Below are 18,784 nucleotides of genomic sequence, written 5' to 3' on the forward strand. Positions count from 1 at the left end.
GTTTAAAACAAAATGCTGTGTTATGTTTTTTAGCCAAAATCTGAACAAATTAGAAAACATCTTAAAACTGAGACCTTTGGTTGTTTTTAACAGCCTGTTGACTCGGTTGTTTATAAAGAACCAGTGATCAATTTCATATGAACAAAAACAAAAAGAAAAGAAATGACAGTTAAGGTTACTCACAGTTGCCTTGCCCCAATGTTTAACTTCTAGTCTCTTAATCTAATGTTATCTTTTAAATAAAGTGCACAAATGACTAATATCACCAAATGCGTAACTCCACCCGGGGTAACTAGGGACATATCCATACAAGTTCAGCCCAAACTTGCCTGAACCTAAGTGGAGGGCTTTTTTCTTTCTTTAAAAATCTGTGAATATTTTACACATTTGCATTAGAATGGCCGATATTTATTTTCCTTCAATGGAATAAATTGTTTCTACTCATTCTTTCTGAGGTTTAAGTAATTAATCCAGCCGAACACTTCTCCACTTCTTATTCTGGCTGGTTTCTGTGATTGAAAGAGTAACAGTGAAAATAATATATTAAGATTTTTAATTAATTGATGTTGTAATTGTAATTCTAGATCATTTTTCTCACTCAGTTATTATTGTATTACTTTATATACTGAAGGTGAATTTATATCAGCTTATTACTTGTTTAATTTTTCAATAAAATGGTGTCATATAACAAAGATCAGCTGTTTGGATGTCTCTGTTTCTCTATTTATCTGTGGTTGCAGCTGCAGACTCTTCCTCACTGATCAGTCTGCAGACTGTTTACTCAAAATATTGATTTGTCTGGTAAATATCAGCAATCGCTGAAAGGTTCCCACTGTTTGTTTCAGCGGGACAACAATACGAAAGCTTCAAATAATCAGATTACAGCCAGAGATGATGAAATAAAAACTTCAAAACAGTTAAGAGTTTCAACATGCAGATGATTGGAAGATGATTCAACAATTATCAGAACAGATCCACATTAATTTTCTGGTATAAACAAGAAAACATCACTTCACTGGTTGCTTTAATTCTGTCACAGTATAAACATTCAGACCGAAATCACAGAAGAGCCCAGGATCGAGTAACATGCGGTGACCATCAGATTGATCTCTATTCTCTGTCCCAAGTAGAAAAAAATATACCGCATTGCTTTTCACAAAACAAAGGCACCAAACATGAAAGGAACAGCAGAGGCACTAGCGTTACTATTTCTTAGCCTGCCCCACTCCACTTCAGTTTCAGCCTGAACAACAATGACTCAATCACTCAAAGATAACTCGTGGTTTACCCCAGCTTCACTAAAAACAGTCAGTCAGCTTGATTCAATCCAGAGCCAGCAGCATAGTTTAGATTGGAGAATCCTCATTCACACAGGTTCACTTCAAGAATTATTTTCATGTTCTTCTTTTTAACCTGCTTCACAACAGGTGAACATGGCTCGAAGGGCTAATTCTACATCAGAAAATCTAAAGGATTGACATCATCTGGTCAAATACACACATAACTAATGCATAACTCAATACTCAACAAACCAGATACAAGCAAAACATCACAACAGCTATGTCTCTCTAACCAGATTCTGATCAGGCTGCCCCCCATCTTTAAGTCCTTCTAATGGTGGTACTTATGTACGACACAATCCTGGTAACAGTGACGGAAACCCTGTGACCCCACCTGCAGTATCAGATATGCCCATACAGGAACTCTGGCGATTTTCATCCATTTTTATGGAAACAACCTGCCAAACAAATTCCAAAGGGCAGCAGCAGTTTTATCACAAATCACGGTTATAGTGTTATGATTGACTTTTGAGGTGTCAGAGGTCACAGCCTGGCCCAAACACTGAACAAGACACTGTAAGCAACATAGGGTGGTAACCGAGAAGATAAACTATAAGCAACTCAAAAAGATGTTTACTTATCAGGAAATATCTGATGTATAAAAACTATATGGAAGCGTGGCAGTGTGCACAAAGAACAAAAGGATGAGCATGCTGTTGCAGAAGTCAGTCTCAGCACAGCATGATGAAGGATGTCTCGGATCCTAAAATGTGTCACAGTGGGAGATGAAGCCATTATGAAGGATGCACAGTTGTACCCCTTAGAAGTAGTTTTACCTTCACAATACGGAAGAACAGAGGAAGGAAAAGTCTTTAAACAACTACTGCATAAACAGATCACCTGATGTCACAATACTTCATGTTATGAATTCTGTTTAAAGTGGCTGTAAATATGAAACACGTCGTGTCACACCTGAGCTCGTAAAATACAGCAAACAAAACTGTCCATGCTGTCGTTTAATTTAATAGACGTTTAAAAACAAGAACATTGAATTTAAACAATCCTCCCTCTTTGTGTCGCTTCCTCCGCCTCCTCCACTCAGAGCTCTGGTGGGAGGGACTAAGAGGAAGAGTGGATGAACATACAGGGTGGATTCGCGACCTTTGCTGAGTTTTGTGAGTGGGCTTCCGGGACGAGGCTCCTTGTAATGACTGAATCCTCGCAGCTGGAAGCTTTTTAAAGGCAGGTGAGTGGCTGCCATCAGAGGTGTGATTATAGTGTGAAGTGGATGTTTTTGTGCGTCCACAATATTATATATTATTACTGTTACTCATTGCGTCATGTTTCGAAGGAGGATAAACATCTTTGTAATGTTTTCTAGTGTCTCAGTCTGCAGTTTAAGCAGAGTCATTTTCTGGGTGTCACGTGTTTTTCTGTGACCTGCCCCGCGGTGCGTGGGCTCCGTTTGGCTTGTTTCGTGTTTTCAGTGTCTACAGACGGCTCTCTCTCTCTCTCTCTCTCTCTCTCTCTCTCTCTCTCTCTGCTTGTTTCTGGGCAGCTGTTCAGTTTCGGTTGCTCACCGGAAATGTTTGTGAACGGACTGGACAGGTGAGTCTGCGCAGCCGCAGTTGAAGGTGTCCGAGTTCTCTGAAACAAAACACCTGTTAAATTCACCGAGTGCCTCACGCCCACACCCGCTGATCTGTTTTCACTGAGGTGGGCGGGGAAGCCGGCCCGCGGGGAAAACACACCGGGTTTATCCAGGATGATGAAATTCTGAACGTTTGCCTCCTGCTTCCTATAAATAGAATAGAATAGCCCTTTATTGTCATTGTACATCTAGAACGAAAATGTAGATGCGCCACACCAACTGTGCAAGAATATAAAACTACTAGTAGACAGTGGGAATAAATGGAAATCAGGAGAGAAATATATTTATTAAATTAAGAGAAATGTATAGAAAAAATAAGAGAAAGGCGAACTTTGGAAAACAAAATAGTTGCAAAGTGCTCTGAGAAAGTGCAAAGAAAAGACACGAAAAGTCCGTGTGTGAGTGGCCTGAGTGATGTAGGTTATAACTCAGTTACATTTACTGACACTAATTCCATTAAAAACATGATTAAAAATATTAAAATGCACACAGAGCAACAAGATAAGCTGAGCAAAGTTAACACACTGATGCTCAGCTGGATCAAATTTTATGGAAACTTTTATAGATGTAAGGATTTAAAATGTTTCCAGAAAGTCTCTCATTAGATGTTTTTGGTTGATTTAAAGTCTGTGATGTTGCTGTAGAGGCCGCTTTTCAAAAATCTAAGTACCGGGGTCGCTAAGTAAGTTAGCTGGATTTGATTGTTGACGATTTCGCGTGATCTTGGATCGTTCTGTTCTCCGAAGCTCATCCGGGACTTGCTGTCATAGCAACAGATCCGTAAGCGTAAACCTGCTTGGGAGCAGGCTTACTTTATGTAAACAGGATTAGATCGCGGCCACTCAGGTATGTCCGCTTCATTTATACGAAAGCAACAGCGATATTTCTCCACTGTTTTTCCATAAATAAATATTATCAATGTAACTAAAGATAATGCAGTATTTGATTCTTTTATTGATGTCATACAGATACATACAGGTCATTTCCTAAAAAAAGGGAAATGTACTATTAATCATTCTATTTCATGTATTTGATTATTTCAGATGTAATTCATATTTTAGAGTAGTAATAGTAAATTATCAAGATGAGAGACCACGGCTATAAAAGCGAAGGTGGATTTGGGAAGTCTGTCGCAGCCATGTCCTGTCCGTTTGTACGCGAGCAACCCATTGCGGAAGGTGCAAGATTGATAAGGAGAGTTTTCAGAATTCAGCGTATATTGCGGGATAGACGGGATATATATATATATATATATATATATATATATATATATATATACACACATATCTCAACTTACTGTGCATGCTTCAGTCACCCCTTGCATGGGAACAGGTAGAAGTGATGGGGTGTTATGTAAAACTACACACAAAAAACCCCACAATGTCAATACATGTCACAGTACAAAAAGCATTTTAATTAAGGCAACAACCAAATATTTTACATTGTACAAATAGAATTATGAGCTCATTTACCAGTTATGAAGGTGCTGCTACTGCACCCCGGCTGCTGGTCTAAGGAAGAGCTGCCCCCAGGGATGCCCTCAACAATGGGTCTGGTGGCATTCAACCCTAGGGCCAGCTCCTCTGCCGGGGTGTGACGAGGGGGTGCAGGACCACCACCTGTCTTTATTTGCTCTGCCCTTTTCTTGGTTGCTGTTATAAACAAACAAACAGATTATTTCAGGGTCTCTTTTCAAGAGACTAAAAGCAATATAAGAGATAAATATTGCCATTCTGTAGAATATTCTTATATTTCACTTTTACTTGTTCCCATGTTCTAGTGGGTCCTGTTGTGGCTCTAATGTGGAAGAGGATATAATGTAATATAATATAATATGATATAATATAATATAATATAATATGATATGATGTAATATAATATAATATAATAAATTACTTACGAGTTTAATTTGTCAGCAACTTTCTGCCAGCCCTCTCTCCTTGCTTTTGCAGCCTTTGCAGTGTTCCCTTGCGTTTTAATTAAACTCTGAAACTCCTGATATCCCTCAATCAAGAGTTCTTGCTCTGCTGCCGAAAAATACTGAGCGCGCTCCTTCGACATCTTCGCCGACCAATCAAAGGGTTGCCGATCAATGTTTCTACTATCGATGCGTAGCCCCTTTTAAGCCACCCAGTGATCTCAGATTACTTCATCCAGCTATACTAATCGTCAACAACAGGTGTGTTCGGAGAACCGGATTAGCGAGCTCAAAGTTGGCGCGATGATTTGATCTTGGATGTGTCATGTGATCTTGGATGTAGTAAGCGAGGTACGAAGAACGGACCCCTGGTCAAAAGTACACAAATGTCCTACTGATTTTAAATCTGAGGTGGCCACAGCACAGCTGGATTCTGTCAAACCAGCAACAAAACCTAACATAAAGTCAGTCAGCTTGAAACCAGATTCATTTTGTGTTAAAACAATAATTTTACTATAAAATCAGCTTCATGCTTCCTTTTAATATTCCTTGATTCATGACTGAACCTGAGGTTTTTTTTTTAGGAAATTATGAGGAGAGCTTGGGTGAAATAACATGGAGAACACATGAGCTCTAATACAACATGTGTGTAATAGATATATAACAGCTGGTTATCTGGTTCAGACTAACATCCTGCAGTTTCCTGTTACCATCACCATCAGTGACATCTATGGAAGTAATGAGCTGAATATTTCTGAATGAAAAGCGTTATGAACGCTGCAGCTTATATACGTCTGTGACATGGAGACTGTCGGATTAGTGCGTTCATGACATTTTGTTTTTTGTCACCATCATTTCTCAGAATGATGACCTGCAGGTCCACGAGGAGCCACCATGAGTCCGCCCATTGTATTTGACAGACAACCTTCTGAAAACATGATGTAAGTCAGCATTATGCATTTCTGTATAATGAACGGTAACTTGTTTTTAACTCCACACAGAATCTTTTACAGAAGACTTCACTGATGTGTATGTGTTCCTACAGTAGAAACATTGCTTTATTTTGTATGTGTCAGTGTTTATAAAGCTGTTTCCTTTCAGAGCTGTTTTTCCTTGTTTCACTCCAGACTGTAACTGATGATTATTTCATCATGGATTTATAATTGATCTGCTGATTCTTTGTTTGCTTGAATAAAAACTATCACAAAGTGCTGTCTTCAGATGATAATTAATGCTTTATATAAGGTTAAGAAGTTTAAACTGTGAATAACTTTTCTTTTTTGTAATGTGTGACAGAGAAAGTGAGACAGTAAGCAGTAACTAAAGCTCTAAGATCAAATCCAGTGCAGTAGAAGTAACTCAGAGCTGCAGTGAAGCATTACTCACTGAACTAATTACTTAGTTACTTCTATCTTTTATGTATTTTCTTGTCAAATACTTGAGAGACAATCAGACAATGATGGTTGCCGTCTTTCCGGTTATCTTCTGGTCTCTTCCAGGTTTTACCAGAGGTCAGTTTCTCCTGAAGCAGATTCTGGAGTCAGCTGTTTGTCTTTGAAGAGTAATGAGTCAAAGGCTGAACCTCTCCCTTTTAAAGAAGGCTTTTGCTGTGCTGAGCACAGGCAAGCTATTTCTAACATTCACGTTTTAGCTCAAGACATCCTGAGCAACTTTACTGTTTCTTAAGTGTTGATTTCCTGACTAATGATAGTTAATATGATACAGGAAGCTCAGTAAAGCATCACAGGTAATGCTCTTTGGTGGTCTTCTAACAGGATCCATCACAGATCAGAGACGTCTGAGGCTGAGTCTAAACTCAGCTGTTTGTCCTTGAAGAGCAACGAGTCAAAGTCTGAACCTCTGCTGTTTAAACCAGGAGTCTGCTGTCCTGATCCCAGCCTGAGGTGAGGTCTTCAAACTGTTTCAGTTCTGACCTGCAGACACAGTAAAATACGTTTAAAAGAGAAAGGTGTACAAACAGTGTAATTATAAAGTGTACGTTTATCAAATTAAGAAACAATACCTTACTTTTTATATAATGTGTAACAGTTTATAGTAACCTATAAATAATTCTAAATGTATAGTTATTTATAATGAAGTCAAAAGCTGTTTTACCGTTTACAATAAAAACATGAATGTTATACACAAGTTTATTATATTTTACTAAAATAAAATAAAAAAATAAATAAAACTAGGCATGAAAAAAATATTTTATTTAACTAAGACAACAATAAAAACTAGACTTTTGAAAAATTGTTTAAAACTAAAATAAAATTAAATATATATAAAGAAATATCCTTAGTTTTAGTGTCTATTAGTGTGGTTGAAAAAAAAATTACTAAAACTTGCCTGATGGCATAGATGGATATGTTTATCGAGACTCTAGATGTCTGTGTGAGTAAACTGCTTTTAAAACGTTTTTATTTTTTTAACACCTGTACTGATTTTTGGTAATTTTCCCTCTGATATGTGTCCTCCTTACAAGAATGATTAAAAAGACTAAAACTGAAACACTGAAATGAATAAGACCTCAAATACAACTAAACATTTACAAGAATAAAAACTTAACTGAAACAAAAACTAGTCTGGAAACTAACTGAAACTATACTTAATTATAAACAAAAAATTAAATAAAAAAAAAAACCTATAATAAAAACCTATAAAACTATAATAAATATATTAACTACAAGCGTTAAATTTAATTATTTACATTTCCAACAGGAAAATAAAATATGATGTAATTTTTTCTGTCTTATTAACTCTTAACTCAAAACATAATGACTATGATGGGGAAACACCAGAAAACACTAACACTTAGTTGAGACAAAGATCGGGAAGCAGTGTTTCAGCTAGAATAATAGTTAAAAACAAGAAAAACAGGAACCAAAACCCCAGCCAATGGTGTAATGTTAATTTTTATTTGTCATTAGTTGGTATAATAAAGAAATAATAATTTTGTTATCAAATTTTCTGGCAGCTCAGAGATTTGGTGTTCTTTACCTTTAGACCCACGATGCGTACAATACCAATAAATAGAGAGTAAATTGTTGTATTTTACCCAAGTTGTTGTAAGTTGTGGTATTTTTTTCTAAATCCAGTCACACTAGTAAGTAAAAGTGAAAGTAGCCAGATTAAAAACTATATTAACCAGTGAGAGAGCTGGGGCTCAAAGGTTAACAGTGTATTACATCGGGTCACTCCATCTTCTCTCTTATACATGCTTTAAAACACTAAACGTCACAGATGGACACTATGCAAGATAAGTCTTTATTGTCATTGCACAGTCATATTTAGTACAATAGTACAAGGAAATGTAGAACCCAGGCTGTCGAACTCTCTACCCCCGGATTTAAGAAACACTGGTTCTCTCCCTCAGTTTAAATCTCAACTCAAAATCTATCTGTTCAAGTCTGCATATTCACTGTAAACATATTGTTTATTTTATCTTTTTTTTTTATTGTTCTTCATTTTGTTCTACTATGTGTTTTAGTCTATTGTTAAGTGTCCTTGGGTGTCTTGAGAGGAGCTTTTAAATGAAATTTATTATTATTATTTTTATGCATTATAGTGAACTGTTAACAGTTACTAAACAATATTATTATTCCACTCTCTCTTAGCAGTCTACATTCATTTAAATGTATGAATTCAGTGTATAAATATTGTAAATAAGTGCTTTACATATTCAAGGGCTTTTAATAAGATAATGTAAGTTTGTAACTGAGAATGAATAAAAAATTATTTAAGTGTGAGAAACTAAAAAGGCGTTTTAAGGACTAGCTGAAATTACTTGCTAAACTCCCATAAGGTTGATTCTGTTCATCTGGACGCAGCGTTTTCAGCGGCAGAAAAGTTTCATTACTCATCCGAGTGACTTCTTCAGTCGTTGGATGAGTGATGAAACGTCTCTCTCACTGAAAATGCTACGTCCAGACGAACAGACTCAACTTTTTGGGATTTACTTACCAGGAGTGACGGTACATGCATCAAGATTCTTCCTAAACTTCTAAAAACTAAATAAGTTTTTATCACCATTCATTTTTTCATGTATTTTTCTTTTTTACTTTTTTTATGAAAGTAACAAGGGATTATACTTTCACATTAAATGCAATAAGGTCTTTAGTTATTTCACATAAGTTTAAATTAAACGTGAAATTATACATTTCATTTTTGGAACATGCTGGTCTGCATAAATGTAACAATTGTAAGTTGTTTGGGTGCAAACACTTGTAAAAACCCAACTAATAATTGTTCCTTTTAAACATGGACTTTAGAGTCTAAATTTATAAAGCCCCACTGCACATTTGCTTAAGTGAAGTCAAAGTTTGCTACATGTTTATTTCATGTTCAGTTCATAATTATGACTTCAGGGATCCTTACATTTTGTCTGTCTCTAATTCTTCATGATTTCTTCACAGCGTGGACCAGCAGACCTCAGGAGCTCCTAAAGGCCGGTCTGCCCAGGATCATCAAACACACCTGGACTCCATATTTATGGTCTGTACATGCACAACAGCTATTCTTGCATCTATACGGTTCAGTCATTTCTATGCTGCACTTGTAGACCAGCACGTTGTTAGTCTTTACAACATGAATCTGATTGGCTTGATGATTTCAGTTTGATTGGATATTCACAGAGTATTGTGTTCTAGCTGCTGGAGGACAACATCATCGCTTTTGTGAAGAGTGAGCTGAAAAAGATACAGAAGGTTCTGAATCCAGATTACCCACAATGCTTAGAGAGTCAAAGAGAGGTTGATGAGTTGTTGGAGGGTGAGGATGAAGAGGAGAGGAAGAGAAGTAGAGAAGCATTTCTGAAGATCACAATGCACTTCCTGAGGAGAATGAAGCAGGAGAGGCTCGCTGACTGTTTGCAGTGCAGTAAGAATATTTCTCTAAAGGCTTAAACAGAGACTTGTTCAGCATAAATAGTTTATGACTACTTTATGCTACCCTTGCTAGATTTCCACTAAATGCTGTATTTGATCAGTTACTCTGGACCTGTGCTTTGTCTGCTTTCTGTTTCTGACCGTCTCTGGCTTTGAGCTCCCTCCTCCCAGCATCAAGCTTCGCTTTTGGCTGGCTTTAGCCTAAGCAGATTAGATTTTCAAATGTACCTCACCATCCAAGCAAGCTAATAACACCAACAGACTTCTTTAAAGTAGAATTACGTTTTTGTTTTTTGTTTTTTGTGGTGCATTGGCACCATTTGTAAAAAAAGAAAATTAAAAAAAAAATGGTGCCAATGTACTTAAATTAAGTCACATGCTTCATTTATGCCAAGTTTTTTTTTTTTGTAATGAAAGGCTGATTTTATTTGCACTTCAACAAGGATCAAAATGACAATCATTCTGTGTCAGCCAAGAGTAAAAACTGTTGTGTGTCAGTATTATGATGTAAGTTCTCTTTAAGTACAGGATGTTCTTTGTTCTTTCAGAATCTCCTTCCATGTGCCAACAGAATCTCAAATGTACTCTGAAAAAGAAGTTCCAGTGTGTGTTTGAGGGGATCGCTAAAGCAGGAAATCCAACCCTTTTGAATCAGATCTACACAGAGCTCTACATCACAGAGGGAGGGACTGCAGAGGTCAATGATGAACATGAGATCAGACAGATTGAAAAAAATTCCAGAAAACCAGACAGACCAGAAGCAACAATTAGACAAGAAGATATTTTTAAAGGCTTGTCTGGAAAAGAGGAACCAAAAATAGTGCTGACAAAAGGAGTGGCTGGCATTGGGAAAACAGTGTTAACACAGAAGTTCATTCTGGACTGGGCTGAAGGCAAAGCCAACCAGGACATCCAGTTCATATTTCCATTCACTTTCAGAGAGCTGAATGTGCTGAAAGAGGAAAAGTTCAGCTTGGTGAAACTTGTTCATCACTTCTTTACTGAAACCAAAGAAGCAGGAATCTGCAGCTTTGAAGACTTCCAGGTTGTGTTCATCTTTGATGGTCTGGATGAGTGCCGACTTCCTCTGGACTTTCACAATGCAGACATCCTAACTGACCCTAGAAAGTCCACCTCAGTGGAATTGCTGCTGACAAACCTTATAAGAGGGAAACTGCTTCCTTCTGTTCACCTCTGGATAACCACACGACCTGCAGCAGCCAATCAGATTCCTTCTGACTGTGTTAACATTCTGACAGAGGTCAGAGGGTTCACTGACCAACAGAAGGAACAATACTTCAAGAAGAGGTTCCCAGATGACAAGCTAGCTGATAAAGTTCTCTCACATATGAAGACATCACGAAGTATTCACATCATGTGCCACATCCCAGTCTTCTGCTGGATCACTGCTACAGTTCTGGAGGATGTGCTAAAAACCAGAGGGGGAGGACAGCTTCCCAAGAACTTGACTGAGATGTACATTCACTTCCTGGTGGTTCAGACAAAACTGAGCAACATTAAGTATAATCATTATAGTAAATCTGAACCAGATAAACACTGGAGTCCAGAGAGCAGGAAGATGATTGAGTCTCTGGGAAAACTGGCTTTTAATGAGCTGCAGAAAGGAAACCTGATCTTCTATGAATCAGACCTGACAGAGTGTGGCATCGATATTAAAGAAGCCTCAGTGTACTCAGGAGTGTTCACACAGATCTTTAAAGAGGAGAGAGGACTGTACCAGGACAAGGTGTTCTGCTTCATCCATCTGAGTGTTCAGGAGTTTCTGGCTGCTCTTCATGTCCATCTGACCTTTATTAAGTCTGCTATCAATCTGCTGGAAGAACAAGAAATCTCCCAGATGTGTGAAACAAGAGAATTTGCAGAGACACAATTCTTTGTGAGTGCTGTGGACAAGACTTTAAAGAGTCCAAATGGGCACCTGGACTTGTTTCTTCGATTCCTTTTCGGTCTGTCACTGCAGAGCAATCAGATTCTCCTTCGAGGTCTGCTGACACAACCAGGAAGTGGCTCACAGACCAAAGAGGAAACTGTCCAGTACATCAAGATGAAGATCGAGGAAATCCCTTGTCCAGAGAAAAGCATCAACCTGTTCCACTGTCTGAATGAACTGAATGATCGTTCTCTAGTGGAAGAGATCCAAAAGTCCCTGAGATCAGGAAGTCTATCTACAGATAAACTGTCTCCTGCTCAGTGGTCAGCTCTGGTCTTCATCTTACTGTCATCAGAAGAAGATCTAGATGTGTTTGACCTGAAGAAATACTCTGCTTCTGAGGTTGCACTTCTGAGGCTGCTACCAGTGGTCAAGGCCTCTAAGAAAGCTCTGTAAGTGGGTACAGATTTTGGTTTGGGTATTTTGGTTCATGTGATAGTTGTTGAAACCAGATTTTTTTTTCTCCTTTTCTTTTAAATATGTGTTTATTTATTCTCATATGTTTTTCCAGACTGAATGGCTGTAACCTTACAGAGCGAAGTTGTGACGCTCTGTCCACAATTCTCAGCTCTCCATCCTGTAGACTCAGAGAACTGGACTTGAGTAACAACGACCTGCAGGACGAAGGAGTGAAGGCACTGTCCAGAAGTCTGGAAAGTCCATATTGCACCCTGGAAACTCTTGGGTCAGTTCAATATCTTCTGTTTTACTGAGTTGCTTTAAAAATGAACATTTATGTATTTTTTTTTCATTGTCATTGCACCTCATATTTGTTTTCCAAAATCTCAATTTAAGAAAATGTATTTGGTTTAGTCATATGCATGATGACATTAAAAAAAAAAAGAAAAAGAAAAAAGAAGCAAAAAAGTGTGCGTGTATTTATCTTTATTGTACAGCTGGGTGACGATTGTTTGATCAGAGAAGGTAATTTGGGGTTTAATGTCTTGCCCAGTAGACTTGCAAAGGTGACTAGGTTGCCCAGTATTTGTCCACAGTGATTCTGGAGCACCTCAAAGTCTGCTAGTGATGGGAAATGCTCTTTTCAATTTGAATACACTGTTTGGGTTTGTCCATCAGCAGATTCAGAGGTAATCCAAATGGGTGTGGATAATATGTAATATAATATAGAATAACCTCTCTCTGCAACAGTTGCTGGACAGGCAATGGAACTCTTTCTCTAAGATTCACAGATTGCAGTAATGTTTCAATTTTTTATTATTTAAATTTTATTTTATTTCACTTTGCAGCTTGTTCTTTTCACTCTGTACGTTTTTACCTTACTTTTGCTATTTTAAATTGCTTTTATTTAATTGTGTTATTCTACTTCATTTATGGCCTTTTTTAATAGATTTTGTTTTAAGCATTGGCTCCTGTGACACCCTTTTCCAACTCCCAGGATAAAAGAAGTATAATACATCTTATCTCATAAAGTGTAATATATCCTAGTTAATGGTAGTTTTGCGTTTGCAGGTTGACAGGCTGCATGATCACGCATGAAGGGTGTATTGCTCTGGCCTCAGCTCTGAACTCCAACCCCTCCTCCCATCTGAGAGAGGTCGACCTGTCCTACAATCACCCTGGAGACACAGGAGTGAAACTTCTGGCTGCTGAGTTGAATGATCCACACTGGAGAATAGAAAATCTCAGGTCAGCAATCACCCTGATTAAAAACATGAAAAAGTCCTCATCCACATCTACATGCAAACTTAACTAGGATTACAATTTTCAGTAGTTCTGTGATATGCAAAGATTTCTTTTGCAGACTATTTGCTCTTAGTTGTGTTTACCAAAGGGATACTTCACAAATATTACAACAATCTTTCCACATTTGGTGTTTTGCTTTATTTAACTTTATTTGCATCTTAGTGTTTAGAAGTATTTGCAACGTAACAAAGGAAGATAATAATTTCTTCTCCCATATCTTCCAGAGCTGACCCAGTTGGAATCGAGTGGTTAAAATCAAGTCTGAGGAAGTGTAAGTGCTCTTCTTTGTTTTTTCTAATGTACTATGTTTATACTTCCCCTGTTGAGCTCTCTCCCCCACTTTCAGTGATTCATAGTTTTTCTTTTGAATTAGTTTCTCTTATTCATCATGATATTGCATTTTGTGCATTCTTGCATAGTAAATGTTACTCTATAATGCAACATTAAAACAAGCATTTTATATATTGTATGATTTGTGCTTCATCAACCACATCAGGGCTGAATATGAAGTCCCTTGCTTTTAATTCATACATGGAGGGGATGGATCGCAAACCTTTTTGGCATGTGATGCCATTTTGATTTAGAGTTTTGATCTTGAACGTCTTGATTCTTTTCAAACCATTTACAGTTTTTGGTACTGCATATATTGAGCTTGTTTCCCTTAAGTATTTTCTCATGTCATATCAAATATGAGTCCACCGACATGTCCTCAAAAGTCCCCAGTGGCAGGCTACAATACACTGGAGGAGGTAGTTTTACCCCAGATGGAAACATCAGTTACTAAAAAAATAGACTTAGCCAAAAATCATCTTGATGCATTCTCAATCATCCAGGAATTAAATCTGCAGGGAGAAACGTTTCGTCACTCATCCAAGTGACTTCTTCAGTCTCAGCTGACTGCAGGTTTCCCCAAATCTTATAAACAGTACATTTGCATAATGATGAAACCAGCCCAGTGAAGGAACAATGGGCTGGGAGGTCAGTTGCTTAATCATAATTATGCAAATTCTCATGACCATTGATCAACAACCACTGACCAAAACCCAATGATTGATCAAAGCCCACTGATCAATGGCCATGAGTACCATTCACAGAGAGTTGGGGAATGGCTGCAATCACAGCATTGTAAGATGGTGAAAGATGTACCCTTAGGTCCCCTCCTCGATTCAGAGATGGTCTTTCCCTTTTCACGTAAAAGGCCTCCTTGACTCTGCGCTCAAACCAGCGTTCCTCCCTGTCCAAGATGTGTACATCCTCATCCTTGAAAGAGTGTCCACTGGCCTGTAGGTGTAAATAGACTGCAGAGTCCTGGCCTGACGAGGTAGCTCTTCTGTGTTGTGCCATCCGCTTTGCCAGAGGTTGTTTGGTTTCCCCGATGTATAAATCCTGGCAATCCTCCTGGCACTTAACAGCGTACACTATGTTACTCTGTTTGTGTCGGGGGACCTGATCCTTGGGGTGGACCAGTTTTTGGCGCAGCGTATTTTGGGGGTTAAAAGCCACAGAGACGCGGTGTTTAGAAAAAATGCGTCTCAACTGTTCCGATACTCCTGACACATACGGGATCACTACAGGTTTTCGCTTAGGCAGCAGTTGTCCTTCTCTCCTGGATCGGCTGGAGCTTTCTTTAGGTGTCTTTCCAGCTTTGACAAAAGTCCAGCTGGGATAACCACATTTACTCAGGGCCTTCTTGATGTGCTGTTCTTCTGCCTCCCTGGCCGCTGTGTCAGTGGGGATGGTGTTCGCTCTGTGTTGTAGCGTCCTGATGACACCCAGTTTGTGCTCCAGTGGATGATGAGAGTCAAACCTTAGATACTGATCCGTATGTGTAGGTTTACGGTACACGTCAGCTTTTAGATGTCCCCCATTACTGCTGGAAATCTCACAGTCTAAGAAGGCTAACCTGCCACTTTTCATATCCTCCCTGGTGAATTTGATGTGTCGGTCCAGATTTGGGGAAACCTGCAGTCAGCTGAGACTGAAGAAGTCACTTGGATGAGTGACGAAACGTTTCTCCCACAAAATGCTACGTCCAGATGAACAGAATCAACTTTTGGAGATTAGCCAAAAATCAACTTAATGCAGTTTAAATATAGATATACATGAAAACAGGAAACTTTAGACAATATTAACCAAAGATTTTTATGCTCTTTTTGGTAGATTTCTGTGAATTCATGCTGGACCAAAACACAGCTCACAAATTCCTCAAATTATCCGAAAGCAACAAAAAAGTGACAGACCTGAGAAAGGAGCACCCGTATCCTGACCACCCAGAGAGATTTGATTACTGGCCTCAGGTGCTGTGTGAAAATGGTGTGACTGGTCGCTGTTACTGGGAGGTCGAGTGGGTTGGAAAGGTTTATATTGCAGTAAGCTACAGAGGGATTGGAAGGAATGGAGACAGTGATGCCTCAAAATTTGGAGGCAATGAGCAGTCCTGGTGTCTGACCTGCACTGATGGAGGGTATAGCGCCTGGCACAACAACAGCGGGACTCCCATTACAGTAACGTCATTATCTGATGTCTCTAACAGAGTAGCAGTGTATGTGGACTGTCCTGCTGGCACTCTGTCCTTCTACAGAGTCTCCTCTGACACTCTGATCCACCTCCACACCTTCAACACCACTTTCACTGAAACTCTTTATCCTGGGTTTGGTTATGGGGTGAAGTTGAACTCATCAGCCTTTCTGTGCACGCTGTAGACCAGAAGCATGGACAGAAATCTCACTGGTTCCATTAATACAGTTTAACCTTAAAACTGATGAAGATTGTGAAATATGATTTTGGAATGAAAACTGACAGAACCAAGTTTGAACAAAAACCCAGGGTGAGATGAGTGTCACTGAACTTTTCATTTCAATTTTATTTATATAGCACCAAATCACAACAACAGCTGCCTATAATTTATATTTATATTGTAATGTAAAGACCCTATAATAATAAGGGTCTTTTAGACTTTAAAATCTTGGAAAAGGTCAACTTTCAAACCAGGTACTGTACACTGCTCTGTTTATGTTTGTTGTGTTTACCTTCATTTTGTATTTATTTTAATTTTATTAGTTTTAATGCTGTAAGAAAATTATTTCACAATTCTGGGCTAAAGACTATTTTGTCGTTATTTTGTCTTTATGAAATTTGTTTATACACCGTTAATACATATAGTTTTATTTTGTCTCTCATCTTGTTTGTTTATTTATTATACTGCCTTTTTTTACAGTAGTAATAGTAGCTGTAGTAGATAATAGTAGTAGTATAACAGTGCCTAATGTTTGGGGTAAGTAACAGTAGCATCTGTAATGGAATATAAAGAGATTTAAATCTATAGGCTACAGCAAAAGTGTTTTTGTTTATTGTTTTGAAACAGTTTACCAGAACATGTGGTCTTCATGTTTGAAACTCTGTATGTTAATGAACATACTGATGCTGTGTAATGTAGGTAAACAAGGGTTTTGCTCTTTTTTTTCTGTAGGCTGTGTGAGGCTACGGGTTCTTCTTAAAATCTGCCACAGTCGCATTAACAGTTGCATTTCAATACGGTCTGTATAGCTCTGATGGGGGGGGGGGGGTAAACTATATGAAAATCACTCTGTGTGCACTGCTGAGAAAAGAACCCCTTTTGTGAAGAGTTGCAGGACAGAGACAACGTTTTAGCACTACACTCACATCTTTGAGTCGTACACCCATCCCATTTATATTTTTCTGACCTTTCCCCATTAATCCAGATAAACACTCAAACCATCACAAATCCTACAACTGAAATCACACATGGTTTTTCAGTGTTAAATTTACTGCATACCACAAATATTATTATTAATGTAAAAAAATGTGAAATACATTATAGGTCTGCCATAAAAAGACTTGCTGTGACCATGCCTCTCAGTCACAAAAATGACACTACACCACTTGAAAATCCCAACCATAGTTTTTTAATGCCTGAACATGTTTGTTTCTCTGGTACTGACTGTTAGTAAATCGAGCCACTGTCTGTTAAAGTGAGCTGATGGATTTCCAGCGTTAAAATCTTTTTGCTCAAACCAGAGGAATCATCCCATAATGACCACAAGTACAGTCAGACAGCTCTGCAACACCACAAATGGCGCATTACAGTGAGGCTCTCCTGTTTCATCATCAGAGGAACTCTCTCTCAATTATGTGTTTAAAATATGATGAACGTTCACTGAAGCTCTAGTAAAACTAATATCAACTGTGAACGAGTTTGACTCTAAATTGGTAAGTTGTCGCTCTCTACTGGTAAAACTTTGACCTACATTCTGATATAAATGACTGGCTCTCACTAAATGTGTAGGAAGTTCTGCATTTATTTCGCTCCCTGTGAAACTTCGCTGCTCCCCAAAAACCTAACTTCAGTTCAGAACTTAATCAAGGATGCAGCTCACACAAAACAACAGTACACTGTCAGACTTCAAAAAATAAATGTTTTAAGCATTGAAGAAATTAAGAGCTTAATCCTTCAAGTTAAAAAAAATAGGCCTGTGTGTTTGACGTTTAAGTGACAAAGGAATTACACCGTAAGACAAACATTGATATATGCGTCAAAAACATTTCTCTCCCCAAAAAGATTAAAACTATAAAGTGATCAGATGTTGATTTTGTCGATTCTGATTGGCCTTAAACGCATCTCTGAGTGTTTCCTTCCTCATTGAAGTTTCATTTCACTTTCCTGTACTTTGTATCAGATGATCGTTTCCATATGAAGCTCCGTGTGAAGGTGAGTGAGACAGTCTGTAATGTTTTCCTGGATCACATCAGCTGTGTGCAGTTTAGTTCCAGCACAACTCTGCCGCTCATAGCTCACAGTAACAGACTCAGTGTGAATGAAGGAGGCCAGCAGGTAAATGTGTCAGCCACAATTTTATCTGTGTGTGTGTTTCTTTGTATGTGAGCCAAGGAACTTACCTACTTATTAACTATATTTGAATTCCTATTTAAATATTTTCACCGTAAGGATTTTTGTCTTTTATTTAGAAACTGGCTTTACAAATTTGATCTTATCCTGGACCCGAAAGTGCTGAAAGTTAACTCAATATTTTTTCTTCACTGCTCTCTTCGATTAACTTTGAATATTTCTTTTTTTCTGCTTGAGATATTCCCACCGCTACAGTTACTTCAACTCAAAGTACACCTTCCATAATTCAATGATTAAACTATAGACAGGAGTTGTTCCAAATGAACAGTATTTTTACTTTTACTACATTTGTCTGAGAACACTTGTTAAGATGAGAGCAATGCTTTCATTTTGGTGTCTTTCACCACACCTACCTTTAAGGGTTTTTTTTCCTAATTATTAAGAGCTCAAAATTTCTGTTTATTTTTAGAAATGATATAATCATATATAGCTCTGCAAAAGATGACATTTTATTTATGTATTTCTAC

At 38.1% G+C, this 18,784-nt stretch overlaps 1 protein-coding gene across 1 annotated transcript; it reads left to right on the forward strand.

The window, feature by feature from the left end:
- The first annotated feature begins 9,632 nt into the window (after positions 1-9,632).
- LOC134620351 (NLR family CARD domain-containing protein 3-like) lies at positions 9,633-16,373 on the forward strand. The gene is made up of 6 exons (XM_065469715.1): positions 9,633-9,727; positions 10,284-12,078; positions 12,198-12,371; positions 13,157-13,333; positions 13,615-13,661; positions 15,551-16,373. The coding sequence occupies exons 1-6, from the start codon at positions 9,673-9,675 to the stop codon at positions 16,090-16,092; spliced, it is 2,790 nt and encodes a 929-aa protein (XP_065325787.1). The 5' UTR covers positions 9,633-9,672; the 3' UTR covers positions 16,093-16,373.
- Positions 16,374-18,784: the final 2,411 nt, after the last annotated feature.

Source organism: Pelmatolapia mariae, linkage group LG23 (assembly GCF_036321145.2).
Source record: "Pelmatolapia mariae isolate MD_Pm_ZW linkage group LG23, Pm_UMD_F_2, whole genome shotgun sequence".
NCBI lineage: Eukaryota > Metazoa > Chordata > Actinopteri > Cichliformes > Cichlidae > Pelmatolapia > Pelmatolapia mariae.